At 42.6% G+C, this 14,857-nt stretch overlaps 1 protein-coding gene across 10 annotated transcripts in view; it reads left to right on the plus strand.

The window, feature by feature from the left end:
- Positions 1-13,733, plus strand: part of LOC121540227 (guanine nucleotide exchange factor DBS) — a 70,600-nt gene extending 56,867 nt beyond the window's left edge. For 4 of the 10 annotated variants that reach the window (XM_041848917.2, XM_045207792.1, XM_041848918.2 and 1 more), the window contains 8 exons: positions 906-1,004; positions 6,042-6,128; positions 6,857-6,931; positions 7,296-7,385; positions 7,724-7,839; positions 8,752-8,864; positions 10,380-10,477; positions 11,194-13,733. In XM_041848917.2, the coding sequence (XP_041704851.1) occupies positions 906-1,004; positions 6,042-6,128; positions 6,857-6,931; positions 7,296-7,385; positions 7,724-7,839; positions 8,752-8,864; positions 10,380-10,477; positions 11,194-11,285 (770 nt within the window). In that variant the 3' untranslated portion in view covers positions 11,286-13,733. The remainder of the gene's footprint in view (positions 1-905; positions 1,005-6,041; positions 6,129-6,856; positions 6,932-7,295; positions 7,386-7,723; positions 7,840-8,751; positions 8,865-10,379; positions 10,478-11,193) is intronic. The other 6 variants (XM_041848919.2, XM_041848921.2, XM_041848922.2 and 3 more) reach the window with 6 other exon arrangements.
- The last annotated feature ends 1,124 nt before the right edge of the window (positions 13,734-14,857 follow it).

Here is a 14,857-nt window from a genome sequence, read left to right on the forward strand (position 1 = left end):
CACGCTCACATTCTCAGTCCGTCTACTGGATTCTCTCTCATAGTTATCCAAATGCGCCGATTTATTTTCTCATCTCAACATCTCCCGAAGGCCAGAGTAACCTCTGAGGAAAGAAGAAGCAGCTGCGTTGACCTCTCTCTGTTTGGCACTTTTTTCAGAGGTGTGATGTTGGTGAGATGAGGTGAACCTGGAAGTTGTGATTATTTTGTGTTCTCACAATCAGAAGGTGATAATTATGTACAAGATAATATGGACATTTTGAACGCCCTCCAGGGCATGTGGTTAAAGTGTCCTTGAAATCACACACACAAGTCCGCTTTGAAAATATACATATTTATTGTGTGAAAGTGTCTTCTAGGGTTGGCATTGGCAGGTGTCTAAATCCTTATACCGATGCAGTTACAGCATTATTGAGGAGGACTCTTCTCTTCCTAATGCAGGTTGTGTTGTTGATGGAGCATAGAGGGGTCAATCATGGGTCAGGTTTAGTCCATATGGTGAAAGGCTATAGGGAATTCCATGCCAAGCTTATTATGCATCTCAGAGCTCTGTCAGTGTCGTGTTTAGAACAGAGAGAGAAACCCTTTTGGTGGGGATGAGCAACGACCTTCTGTCTCCAGCATGATCTTATAAACATGCTTTTTTACAACCTTGTCAGCACTCTTCAAACTTGTGAACATATGCATCTATTTTCAGAAATAGGTTAAGGTTGGTCTACCTGTGATCTTTGAATCAGTTTTCATGCAGACTAAAGTGTGGGTGATTGAATAGGGGTCAATGTCTCCAAAATGTCCAGGGTTGTCATGGTATCCATATTACTCTTACAAAGTCGTCCCTCAGGCTTTCTCTCTACCCCCTGCTTCTGCCTCCTCATTCACCGTTGACCTCTCCCTTTCCCTCCCTAGCTGATGCTTCTGCCACTAATAACCCTGACCACAATGGTGCTCTTGCTAGAAAGCGTTTCACCTTGCAGGGCCTCTCCAACAGAAGGTCTCTTCCCTCAGGTAAAGAAGCCATGACATCTCCACTGACCTGCTCACCCTGTCCTTACCACCACTCCATCCTAACTATTGACCATGGCTTCATCCCCTCTTTTGAAGAGGTCCCACTCATTGTGATGTGAACAACTTCACCTGCTCTCATTCATTGTCATTGTTGGTCATCTCATCCCTAGCCTGCTACTCTGCGTGTCGTGGTGCAGCAGGCAGTGCTGCTAATACATACAGGCACTTTCGCTCAGAGCAGAGAGCTATTGTACTCCCCTCTGTATTTATTTGAAAAGGGAAGCTAAAACTTTTAATTTTGCTCTATACTCCAGCATTTTGGATTTGAGATCAAATGTTTTATATGAGGCGACCGTACAGAATGTCACCTTTTATTTGAGGGTATTTTCATACATATCTGTTATACCGTTTAGAAATGAAAGCACTTTATGTATCTAGTCCCCCCATTTGAAGGTGTCATAAGTATTTGGACACATTCACCTATAGTGTATTAAAATAGTACAAAGTTTAGTGTTTGGTCCCATATTCATAGCATGCAATGACTACATCAAGCTTGTGACTTTACAAACTTTTTGGATGCATATGCAGTTTGTTTTGGTTGTGTTTCGGATTATGTTGTACCCAATAGAAATGAATGGTAAATAATGTATGGTGTCATTTTGGAGTCACTTTTATTGTAAATAAGAATATGTCTCTGAACACTTTTACATGAATGTGGATGCTACCATGATTACGGATAATCATGAATTAATCGTGACTAATGATGAGTGAAAAAGTTAGAGGTACAAACAGGGCCGGTTCCAGGCATAAGCGACATAAGCGGTCGCTTAGGGCCCCCTGCTGCTAGGGATGTCAGCTGGAAATGTGTGGATTGGTAGTTAGTCTAGGATTTCACATTTTCAGGAGTTTAGTTACTAAATGAGAAGGTCAGGCTACAACGAGCAACCGACAGGTAGGCTGTTATTTAATTTGGCTGGCTAGCTAACATGGATTTGATGCAGTAAAGACGGGCACTGCCAGATGGGATGATGGATAACCTATGGCATTTAAAAGTTTGTGTAACTAGCGAGTCTGTGTCTACTTTTTCGCTCTCTCCCTCCCCGGGGCACCATCTCTCCCGAGTCGCGCAATCTGCGCAGCAGACAAGTGTCCATTTTAAACAAAGTTACAGAAAAATGTCATGAAATCATTTCAAATGCCCATCCCTAGTCTAGAACAACCTTGGCGTCTAGGCAATGAAAACACATGAAGGCTACATTCTCAGCCTTAGTAAATGTCAGCCTGTAATGCTCTATGCTCTTGACATTTAAACACATATTAAATTGTTTTTTTGAAGAGGATGGTTTGATTCAAGGTTTTTCTGTTGTTAGTGGTTAGGGTTCACTTCAAGGCACACAAAAGCATAATGAACGAAGGCAGATAACTCTCTCCACAGAATACATCCTTAACCACAATACTGATAGCTTGGATCAGATGTTTAACAGCATACTGCTTTTAGTTAAACAAACAAATTGAATAGGGAGATGGGTTTATTTCATTATTGTTTTATTACCACTTTGGCACTATTGCAGAGGTATTGTGGTTTGTAAGTGGGCAATAACATTACAGTGTATACTACAGTGCCTTGCAAAAGTATTCATCCCCCTTGGCGTTTTTCCTATTTTGGTGCATTACAACCTGTAATTTAAATGGATTATTATTTGGATTTCATGTAATGGACATACACAAAATAGTCCAAATTGGTGAAGTGAAATGAAGATTTTTTTTTTCTCCAAATAATTCTAAAAAATAAATAACGGAAAAGTGGAGCGTTTATGGCACCACAACAAAATATGGCACCACAACAAACCTGCCAAGAGAGGGCCGCCCACCAAAACTCACGGACCAGGCAAGGAGGGCATTAATCAGAGAGACAACAAAGAGACCAAAGATAACCCTGAAGGAGATGCAAAGCTCCACAGCGGAGATTGGAGTATCTATCCATAGGACCACTTTAAGCCGTACACTCCACAGAGCTGGACTTTACAGAAGAGTGGCCAGAAAAAAGCCATTGCTTAAAGAAAAAAATAAGCAAACACGTTTGGTGTTCGTCAAAAGGCATGTGGGAGACTCCCCAAACATATGGAAGGTGGTACTGTGGTTAGATGAGACTAAATTTGAGCTTTTTGGCCATCAAGGAAAACTCTATGTCTGGCGCAAACCCAACACCTCTCATCACCCCGAGAACACCATCATGCTGTGGGGATGTTTTTCATCGGCAGGGACTGGGAAACTGGGGGGTGAATAGTTATGCACGCTCAAGTTCTCTGTTTTTAGTCTTATTTCTTGTTTGTTTCACAATCAAAAATACACTGCTCAAAAAAATAAAGGGAACACTAAAATAACACATCCTAGATCTGAATGAATGAAATAATCTTATTAAATACTTTTTTCTTTACATAGTTGAATGTGCTGACAACAAAATCACACAAAAATTATCAATGGAAATCAAATGTATCAACCCATGGAGGTCTGGATAAGGAGTCACCCTCAAAATTAAAGTGGAAAACCACACTACAGGCTGATCCAACTTTGATGTAATGTCCTTAAAACGAGTCAAAATGAGGCTCAGTAGTGTGTGTGGCTTCCACGTGCCTGTATGACCTCCCTACAACGCCTGGGCATGCTCCTGATGAGGTGGCGGATGGTCTCCTGAGGGATCTCCTCCCAGACCTGGACTAAAGCATCCGCCAACTCCTGGACAGTCTGTGGTGCAACGTGGCGTTGGTGGATGGAGCGAGACATGATGTCCCAGATGTGCTCAATTGGATTCAGGTCTGAGGAACGGGCGGGCCAGTCCATAGCATCAATGCCTTCCTCTTGCAGGAACTGCTGACACACTCCAGCCACATGAGGTCTAGCATTGTCTTGCATTAGGAGGAACCCAGGGCCAACCGCACCAGCATATGGTCTCACAAGGGGTCTGAGGATCTCATCTCGGTACCTAATGGCAGTCAGGCTACCTCTGGCGAGCACATGGAGGGCTGTGCGGCCCCCCAAAGAAATGCCACCCCACACCATGACTGACCCACCGCCAAACCGGTCATGCTGGAGGATGTTGCATGCAGCAGAACATTCTCCACGGCGTCTCCAGACTCTGTCACTTCTGTTACATGTGCTCAGTGTGAACCTGCTTTCATCTGTGAAGAGCACAGGGCGCCAGTGGCGAATTTGCCAATCTTGGTGTTCTCTGGCAAATGCCAAATGTCCTGCACGGTGTTGGGCTGTAAGCACAACCCCCACCTGTGGACGTCGGGCCCTCATACCACCCTAATGGAGTCTGTTTCTGACCGTTTGAGCAGACACATGCACATTTGTGGCCTGCTGGAGGTCATTTTGCAGGGCTCTGGCAGTGCTCCTCCTGCTCCTCCTTGCACAAAGGCGGAGGTAGCGGTCCTGCTGCTGGGTTGTTGCCCTCCTACGGCCTCCTCCACGTCTCCTGATGTACTGGCCTGTCTCCTGGTAGCGCCTCCATGCTCTGGACACTACGCTGACAGACACAGCAAACCTTCTTACCACAGCTCGCATTGATGTGCCATCCTGGATGAGCTACACTACCTGAGCCACTTGTGTGGGTTGTAGACTCCGTCTCATGCTACCACTAGAGTGAAAGCACCGCCAGCATTCAAAAGTGACCAAAACATCAGCCAGGAAGCATAGGAACTGAGAAGTGGTCTGTGGTCACCACCTGCAGAACCACTTCTTTATTGGGGATGTCTTGCTAATTGCCTATAATTTCCACCTGTTGTCTATTCCATTTGCACAACAGCATGTGAAATGTATTGTCAATCAGTGTTGCTTCCTAAGTGGACAGTTTGATTTCACAGAAGTGTGATTGACTTGGAGTTACATTGTGTTGTTTAAGTGTTCCCTTAATTTTTTTGAGCAGTGTATTTTGCATCTTCAAAGTGGTAGGCATGTTGTGTAAATCAAATGATACAAACCCACCAAAAATCCATTTTAATTCCAGGTTGTAAGGCAGCAAAATAGGAAAAAGGCCAAGGGGGGTGAATACTTTCGCAAGCCACTGTATGTCATCATTTGTATGGTGATAATCAAAAAACTGTATGGTTGGCTCCATCCCTGATGGAGAGCAGAGCAGGCTAGCTAAAGCTGAAGAGAAATAGACACTGAGGGGGTGATGTTATTGCACTTATTGGCCTGCCGAGGTAACTCCTCGCTGTGAACTTGTTGTTGATAGATTTAATCTTGTTAGCATATCCCACCCATGGATTTCTCATCTGCGCCTGTGAGGATGCCGCCACCCACTAGCAATGCCATGCACTTCCTCATGTCTCGTCCATTCATTGCACGTTTCTCAGTTCAACAGACCAGGGTTTCCCAAACTCGGTCCTGGGGCCCCCCCTAGGTGAACGTTTTGGTGGGGGTGGACAGAGTTTGGGATACACTGTCACAGACAATTTCCTGCCTGTTTGAACTCACTAATTTGATACAACTAAGAGAAATTAATAAACTTAAAAGGGATAGTGCAACATTTTGGCAATTTACCTTTTTCTACTTACCCATAGTCAGATGAACTCATGGATTCCATTTTGATGTCTGCATACAGTTTGAAGGAAGATAAAGGTAGTTTGTGGAGCCATTGCTAACTAGTGTTAGTGCAATGTCTGGAAGTCTACAGGAACATATAGCATGCTTAAGCTTTCTTCAAACTGCACGCAGATACATAAAAAAGGTATCCATCCAATCTGTAAGTCGCTCTGGATAAGAGCGTCTGCTAAATGACGTAAATGTAAACGTAAAAAATGCTTAATTGCCAAAATGCCACACTATCTCTTTAAGCTGGACAGCATGTAGTGAGGAATCAACAGTGACCGTTATCACCAAGTCTTGTATAAGATCAGGAATCAATCCAGAGAAAAGGTAGGACTCCTCAAAGCAATATGCTCCTTTAGCCTTGCCATTGCCTTGCCCTCTCTCCCGCCCTCCCTCCTCTTCTTCTGTGCCCAGCTAATTGCTAACCCTTGCCTTTCACAGCCGAGCCTTCATCTAAGGAGACGGATGTCGCACGCCGCTTCTCTGTAGCCTCCTCTATCAGTGTCTCTGCCACCAGCCGCACAAAAGGTACCTGATTGCCTGCGGTCTCTTTCTTTTTCTCTCTCCACCCGTCGCCATCAAACTTTTGAAAGTGTCTGAGAGCAGGCACCGACAGGTTAGTGAGGGAGCTCTTTGAGAGAGAGAGGGAAGGGAGAGAGAGCTAGAAAGGTAGAGGGGAGTAGTCAGCTAAAGTAATGAGGGAAAAAAAGTCATTTTCTCAACAAGTTCTACCCATTTATGACTCATGAAATATATGAGGTGCATGAATAAAATCAGTCTTTCTCAGAAATGAAACAAAATGGAAAAGCGAAAACACTGAATAGTCTTTTTTTGAGAAACCATAGTAATAAAATGTACATTTTGAAAAGCTGACATTTGGAATGTGGGGTGACATTCAGAGCTGCTAAGCAAGTGCAATTGTTGTTGGAATTTAGATAAGAACTTAATTTCCCCATGAAAAATATTCTTATGAAATTCTCCTTGAACTATATTCCCCTCTTAACAATCAAGCATTTCAATAACTTATAATAATAATTTATTCAACTTTTATAGTGCTATTCATTACATAATGAAATCTCAAAGTGCTGTAAAGCAACAAAAAACAAGCAATCTAAAAACATCATTCATCATCAAAAGTAGATCGACTTATGAGCAATGGAAACTGAGGATGTACATTAAAATAGATTTTGGTTCACTGTCTCAATAGATCTAATTTTCCACTAATGCTTCGACCTTGCATTCATTGTCCCTGACAGGTCCTCCTTCATCTAATGTTAGAAAGACCAAAAGACATGAGATAAAAAGTGATCCAACACCATTCGGTTATGAAGGTAGCTATAGCGTCACAGTATGCACTGGGTCTGTGCATGTACAGCCTTGTCTTTGTTAATGCGGACTGCTTTGTATTTTGGTTGTGTGTACATGTGTTTGACTTTGTACGTGTCTGTGTACGTGACTGTGTATTGCCTGCTCCGTTGTGATTCAATGTGATGCATGGTATGTATTAGTTATTCGTGTGGCACAACAAGTGCTGAACAAGAATACTTCATATTAACAGGCCTCTGCTTGCCTTGTTGCTGGTAATGAGTCAGTGTGGCTGTGGAGCGATGATGACTCCTTTATGGATTTCTGCATGCATATATCAATTCCCTGAATGGCATCCCAGTGGTCTGTAAAGAGCTCATTTCCTCCCAGATACATTACGCGGTGCTATCCCTGCTGTGAGCAGACACAAAGGCACTACAAGCACTGATTCAGCCGTGCCTAGGTCCACTTCTCAACCAGGTAATGGAAAAGTGACTGTGTATATTCTTCTTTTCCCATTTTTACAGTTTGGGTTTCAAGTTTGTGTGGGTCTTTTTTCGCATTGAATGTCTTGTGGTATGTGGTACCTTTTTCAGTTGGTTTGTTGCATTGTGTGTGTCCTTGACATATTTTCAACTTCTTCACACCTTTGACTGTCAGTATCCATTTTCAGAATGTTCAATGCTTCTGTTTAATGGGTGGATTTCCAAAGCAGTGAATGTGTAATGCCATGTCTTAAGACGAACATGTTCACTTCTTCTCGTCAACTGAAGGGTTAACAAGACCTTGTCTTCTTTCTGTGTGCTCTATTTCTCTAGGCTGGACTCAACGGTGTTTGCCTTCAATGGACACAGAGGACTTTGAAACCATCCACTCGAGTGCAGAGGAGCTCTCCAACTCTTCGGATGGCGAGGAGGAGTCCAGTAATAAAAATGTAAGTTGGGTTAAATAAATCCTGAAAGGTAACTTCATCCCCCTACATCGTGTTGCTCTTCTTAAATCCTTCCAAACCCTGGGAAAGAAATCCTCTCCGCTTAATTATTTCCCACCATCACACATCTCGTTAACGCAGGCTGACGACTTGACATTTAAAAGACCAAAAGGACCTGGGATTAGCCTAGTGCGGTTCTCCCCAGCGCCTCCGGATTTTCTCCTTCCATTACAATCTGTCTGATGTATGAGAGACGGAGATCTGTTTTAATGGAGGGCCTCATCATAACTCCACCACCCTGAGACGGATGCTAACAACTCCCCCACCCTGAGACGGATGCTAACAACTCCACCACCCTGAGACAGATGCTAACAACTCCCCCACCCTGAGACGGATGCTAACAACTCCACCACGCTGAGACGGATGCTCACAACTCCCCCACCCTGAGACGGATGCTCACAACTCTGCCACCCTGAGACGGATGCTCTCAACTCCCCCACCCTGAGACGGATGCTCACAACTCTGCCACCCTGAGACGGATGCTTTCAACTCCGCCACCCTGAGACGGATGCTCACAACTCCGCCACCCTGAGACGGATGCTCACAGCTCCGCCACCCTGAGACTGATGCTCACAACTCCGCCACCCTGAGACTGATGCTCACAACTCCGCCACCCTGAGACTGATGCTCACAACTCCGCCACCCTGAGACTGATGCTCACAACTCCGCCACCCTGAGACTGATGCTCACAACTCAGCCACCCTGAGACTGATGGATGGACCTGCTGTGTACACACACACACACACACTAAAGTAACACACCATCACGTACAAAGACAAACTACAACTACAAGGATAGGGTATCTCTTCTAAATCACCTCTCCTTCTCCGTTCTCTCCCCACTCTCTGCTCAAAGGACCATGATCGCTTCCGTGTCCAGTTGACATACGAGTCGAGGACGGCGCAGGACCTGTCTCTGGAGTCAGGAGATTTAGTACAATTCCTGGAGGAGGCAGAGGATGGCCACTGGTGAGTGATGGTAGCACACACTCTCTCTATCCTTTGTACACTCCATGAGAGTCCCAGAGAGAAACCATTTCTCCTGCTGTAGTGAGAGGGACCCAACTCAACAGTATAAAACAGCCATATTTGTCCTTGTTCCTGTACTGTTTTCACACAGACACACTGCCCATCCCAATCTCTTCACTGATTGAAACCCTGTTGAAAAAATGTATAACTAATAATAACAATGTTGTTCAGAGTTCCCTTAGGACTAAAAGTAGGTGCTATGTAGTTTTAGATTAAAAGTTAGGTTTATGATTAGTTATTTCGATGAGGCATTCAGGATATTAAAGCATAAATGTTGAGTAGATCTGTACATCCCAGTGGCAATGAAAACACAATGCCTAAATGAATAATAGATCTGTCTGTTCGATTCATCCCACGACTATGAGGAGTGGTTGTCTTCTCACAGAAACAGCCTGCAGAATCCATTGCAAGCCAGGGTGGATGAGAGAGGGATTGTGATTTCACACAAGCTTTCGCAGTGCATTTTGGGGTGACTATATACCCATTAGATTAAAGCTGCACTTAAAAATGCTTTGAATATGCTCATATTTCATCACCTCATACATATTTCATATTTTCTTCAATCTCATCTTTTCTTTAAAACCGTCTTCAATCATTTGCGTCTTTGGTTTCTGGCACTAAAACGTCTCACACAACCCTCTCTCCTCTCCTCTTCAGCAGTCAGTGATCTGAAGTATTTATCCGTTTTTCATGGAAGGGAGTCTGTACTGTACAGAAGTTTCCACAGGACCGCAGGTAGCCTAGCAGTTAAGTGCGTTGGGCCAGTAACCGAAAGGTCACTGGTTCGAATCCCCAGAGCCGACTATGTGAAAAATGTGTCTGTGCCCTTGAGCAAGGCACTTAACCCTAATTCGCTATCTGGATAAGAACGTCTGCTAAATGTCTCAAATCTAATGTAAATAGATGCTCAGGTTGACTTTTCCATGGAACCATCCATTAGCATGTGGATGATTCGCAGCAGACCAAGGCCAGAGAGTGGTTGTTTCAAGTTTAAAGTTGCATTAGTCGTATGTACGGTATACACATGGTATACACCGTCCAACGAAATGCTTAATTCTGCTAGGCAGAGCTCCAGCTGCAGAGCCTTTAGAGTGCACAGACAGAACGCTGGGAGTATGAAATACCTATATGAAGCAGTACAGAGGCTCTGGACAGAATCAACTGTCGGAAGCAGCACCAAGCAGCAGCACAACCAATGAATACACAAGCTTTCCATCACACGAAGCAGGGTGTAAAAAACGGAAACTTTGGACTTGACAGTTCATAGACAAGATCACAGAGAGAACTCCTGATCAAATACTAAGTAAATATGTTAGATTTTACACTCCCAGGGCCCCTCCAGCTCTCCCTAGTGGCAGTAATCCAACTCCCAGTCCCTCTCTGATAATTTCTATTGCAGCGCGAGGCCCTGCACCAGCCTTTCCATTAAAGCCTACATTCTCTTTCATGTTTTAGGCCAGTCAAGAATCTTATTACTCAGAAGACAGGTCTGGTACCGCCCAGTATACTTCAGACAGCAGCAGGAGGTGGTCACTCATACAGTAACACTACTGGTATTTCTGACTAACCAACATCCACTGTAAAATGCTGAGGCATTCCTGGCATTGCAAGAAAACATACCCTATAGCTCAAAGCGGTAGTTTGATTCGGTGCTTAGGGATTTGGCGGGGTGCATGCTTGGGAGGACGGTAATGGTAAACTAAGCTTTTGGCTGTGTGGTGAACAAGCAGAGCATGATGTTATCCATTTCAGCATGCTCTCTCTCTCCCTCACTTCAGCCATCCCTTAAAGTGTTCAGTTCACGGCCTTGCTTGTCTTGGAGCTCTTTCCTCTTAAAACAAGTGCTTTCTCAGGCTATTGTCTGCACTGAGAGGAATGCCATCTTAAGTTCTTCGAGAACAGAGTTCCATGCTTGGGCAGTTATTATATTTTTGCGCAGAGCTTTCTCACTCGAAACCACTTATAAACAGCATTCCAGCAGCATACTGGTTTGTACTACTATAAAGTTTAATAGAAGCACTCTTCACTGATATTGATCTTAATCGATATTGTGTGTTTCACCATCATGTCCTTTTTTTACACGGCTATTAAAACTGCATTGTTTGGTCAGTCATTGTAACCAGGCTATGCAACCCCTCGCTAAAAAGACTGATGGTGTTTAAATCCTACAAATCACCATTCCCTTCACACCTGTTGCTTGGCCTCCATAACATTAGATTCTAATGTATGTGACTTTACGTCTTTAACTCTGATTTTCCTTACATTCCAGATATCTTCAGTGACATGTGCACAGCAGCTCTGTCCGACTCTGAGGAAAATGAAAACCCTACGTGTGGAGATGTATCTCAGGACAGCAGATAGGCATGATGGACCATTTGGCCATGAACTTCTGGAACATGCTGGTAGCCCAACTTGGTCAAGCTTCACAGTGGGGCATCAATTTCAGCTGCTGTGCTCAGACAGAGATGTACAAGTCTGAAGTCAAGTCGATAGTGGTGTAGGTGCCATCTGTTCCTGCTATGCTACACTGAAAATAAGACTAAATGACAAACTGTTTTGCCCTGCTTCAGCTGCTGAGGTTAAAGAAAGTTACTTTTACCACCATTTTGCCATGTCTCAAAACCTGAACTTGATCTGCTAGTCAGTGCTCTCAAAGAAACTGCTGTGCCTTTGCTGCACACCACACTCCCTCCTGTGGCTTAATCATGTAACCGCTGTGAGGAGGGTCATCCTGGACACATAGTGGACAAAGAAGTGCCACCATGGAAACTGGACCTCTCTCCATCAAGGGGAATATGCTTGACCCATAGACTCAATTGGAGACAGGCTTGATTTGTATTCTTGCGTTAAAATACCTTAACGTTTAAACTTCCTGAAACTTTGTTGTTTTCTCCTGCTGAATTGTCTGCCAGTTCAGTTGTTTTATAAATAACTGAGGGAATTCTCATTTTGCAAGAGATATACTATTCCCTGAACAACAACATACAGTACATATTTACTTCATCTTATGTACATACATAATATATTTCTTTTTTTCACTATTGTAAAATATGTGTATAGCTATTCTATAAATATAAATTCCCATCTGATCATTGTAAAAGTATTCATGCCAACTGCTTTCAGATTTTGGCTTGTGCCTCCCTAGTGGATTCATCTCAAATGTATGTCCTGGTTGGATGGTAGTGAATTCACTCATGAAATACCATCTTATGGTCAATTGTGATTACAAGCATTCCACATAGCACTGAACATATTTTATTAATCTACATTCTAAAAATGTGGTATCATTGTACAGAAAATATTACAATAGTACTGTACTGCCTATTTGGAAGTTGTATTGCTATACACTATAGCCCCAATATAGAATGTTTTAATATTATGTATATTTAAGAACTAGATTTGACCATCACTGATATGACTCATATGATCCTTCAACTGTTCATCTGACTTTTGTATAAATATCATTGTTTCTAAGCCATAGAATGGCATTAAATGCCCCAGATATTGTATAACAGCATACATGAGATTGTATCGGGCCACAGTATAGCAATCTTGTAATATAAAGAGCCTCAAAAGGCTGTATTGCTACTGCAAACATTTTTGTTTATTTATTTGACAATTATATCTGGGTAAGTCATTGAGAACAAATAATTGTTCACAATAACATATTATTCAATGAACGTGTCGCATAATCTCAATGTGATTCATTGTCTTCTGAATGCCCGTCAAGGAGTTCTAACAATTTGGGGTGTTTTAAGAATTGTAAGACATTGAAAGGTATAAGCTCATGCACAAAGGGACTGAAGACAGAGGAAACTCTAGATTCAGTGTTTTAAATCTTCCTGATGGAATGTAAAGAAGAGGTCTGGATTTGTTTTTCATAACCAAAAATGTTGTGTTCCTAATCTCTGACACAGGACCTCTGCAAAAAATATTACATTTACATTTACGTCATTTAGCAGACGCTCTTAAATATCTAAGACGTTATGAAATTCAGCCAAAAGGCAATGAATTCCCACGAAGCACAAAGCGACTTTCTTTTTAGACAGAGGTGTTGGACTCATTTACGATGATTTAAGGCTGTGCTACAATGAAATGTCATTCAATCTGAGTGAAATCAGAATGCATCTCTGACCGTTTTCTATGGATAAGTGTAAATTACCTTTCTGTAATTTTAAGTATATGATGAAATGCATGTATCTTGAAAGCCAATATTAATTTATGCTCTTTTGTCAGTGATCATTGGTGTTTCAGGTATAGCAGAACACAGCCATTATAATTCCTGCCTACCCATTGCTACTCCCTCAAGGGAAGGAAGAAAGACATTAATGTTAGACTTAAAGCATAATGTATTCCCTCAGTTGGTGACTGGTACTAACTTTTTATCTGCTTTCTACCAATATTAAATCACATTTTAAAGACAAGCATATAACATTTGAAATGCTCAAGAGATCTAGACTCTGGCACCAGTGATATGTAGGAAATTCTCTAAATAGCATGATTCAGGGCACATGAAAATGACTAATTTATTATATTCCCTCAGACTCATTCACCCTCAACCAAAACATGAACCCAAACCTGCCATTTAAGTGCATCAACAGATATCTTTACATTACTGTTATGCAACACAATTTTAGATGCAAAGTTTGAAAGATATGAACTTCTCTTTTGGCCATATTTCCTTGCTGGTGAGTATCATACAGATGTAAAGGCAATAAACATTTAACATTTGATAATTTTCACTATCTTTATAGTTTCCATTGGCATATAATACACTATGGCATTCCTTAGCTTCACTTCAATAAAGTCTTCCAAAAAATCTGAATTGTACAGTGACATTCTGGACCTTGTAAAAAAGGTGTTCATAACTGCAATGTGAACATTTAGTCCATCACAGTCGATCACTATGGTAGAAATTGATAGTGTGATGGAGGGCAAGGCTTCATTGAGCTTTGTTCTAAGGTGTGTCTTTCAAGCTCCAGAGGGGAATACCGGTGTAGAAAAGAGCTGGTACAAAGAGCTGGAGATGTAACAGCCATACAGAAGCTGGGACTCAAGTAAAAAATGAAAGGGACTTGCTTGAGTTCATCACTTTGTCCTTCAGGCTTGGTGCAGGTTTCCACTCTGCACCACAGCCAGAAGGGCTTAGGAGGAATTCATCATGAGCATCTGCCCCTGGAACAAACCAAAGACAGTACAGTATGAAGATAGGCTAAAACCACAGACAGAAGGGTTTATAAATATTTTTGCTAAAACTGCTTCTCGACCACATGTGTAGGCGATGTCATGGCAACGTTGGATAGCTAAACTCGTGTTAGAAACACATCATCGGGTCTAACGGTCGTCTCGCGCCGAACTGCGCAGGCGTCAACTCAAAGGCACTCTTGACATTTTTGGTAATTTAGCAGACGCTCTTATCCAGAGCGACTTACAGGAGCAATTAGGGTTAAGTGCCTTGCTCAAGGGCACATCAACAGATTTTTCACCTAGTCGGCTCCAGGATTAGAACCAGCGACCTTTCGGTTACTGGCACAACGCTCTTAACCACTAAGCTACCTGCCACCCCAAAGTTGTTTTTGAAGAAAATGAAAATGTGTCAGTTTGTCACTCATGAGGTTGGAGTAAAAACATGTTATCTAGGTTGTTCCTTTAGAGTTAGAGAAAATTAACAACTAAGGAAGAATCTTTCACTTCTCTCATCGACTTCTCAAACCCTAAACCACAGATAGAACAATGAGACTGATATTTCACCGGATGTATAAATGTGAAGCATCCGCTTGGCGTTTCCACTCACTACCAAATATGGGCAGTGGGAGAAGATGGCAGGAGATGGATTTTGGCCAACATTCTGCTAAATTTCTCATCGATGAAACATTTGATCTCAAAACAGTTTTCTGTCCCAAAACTAGAATCTGTTATGAACAGAGTGGGCT

This window comes from Coregonus clupeaformis, chromosome 26 (genome assembly GCF_020615455.1).
Source record: "Coregonus clupeaformis isolate EN_2021a chromosome 26, ASM2061545v1, whole genome shotgun sequence".
Taxonomy (NCBI): domain Eukaryota; kingdom Metazoa; phylum Chordata; class Actinopteri; order Salmoniformes; family Salmonidae; genus Coregonus; species Coregonus clupeaformis.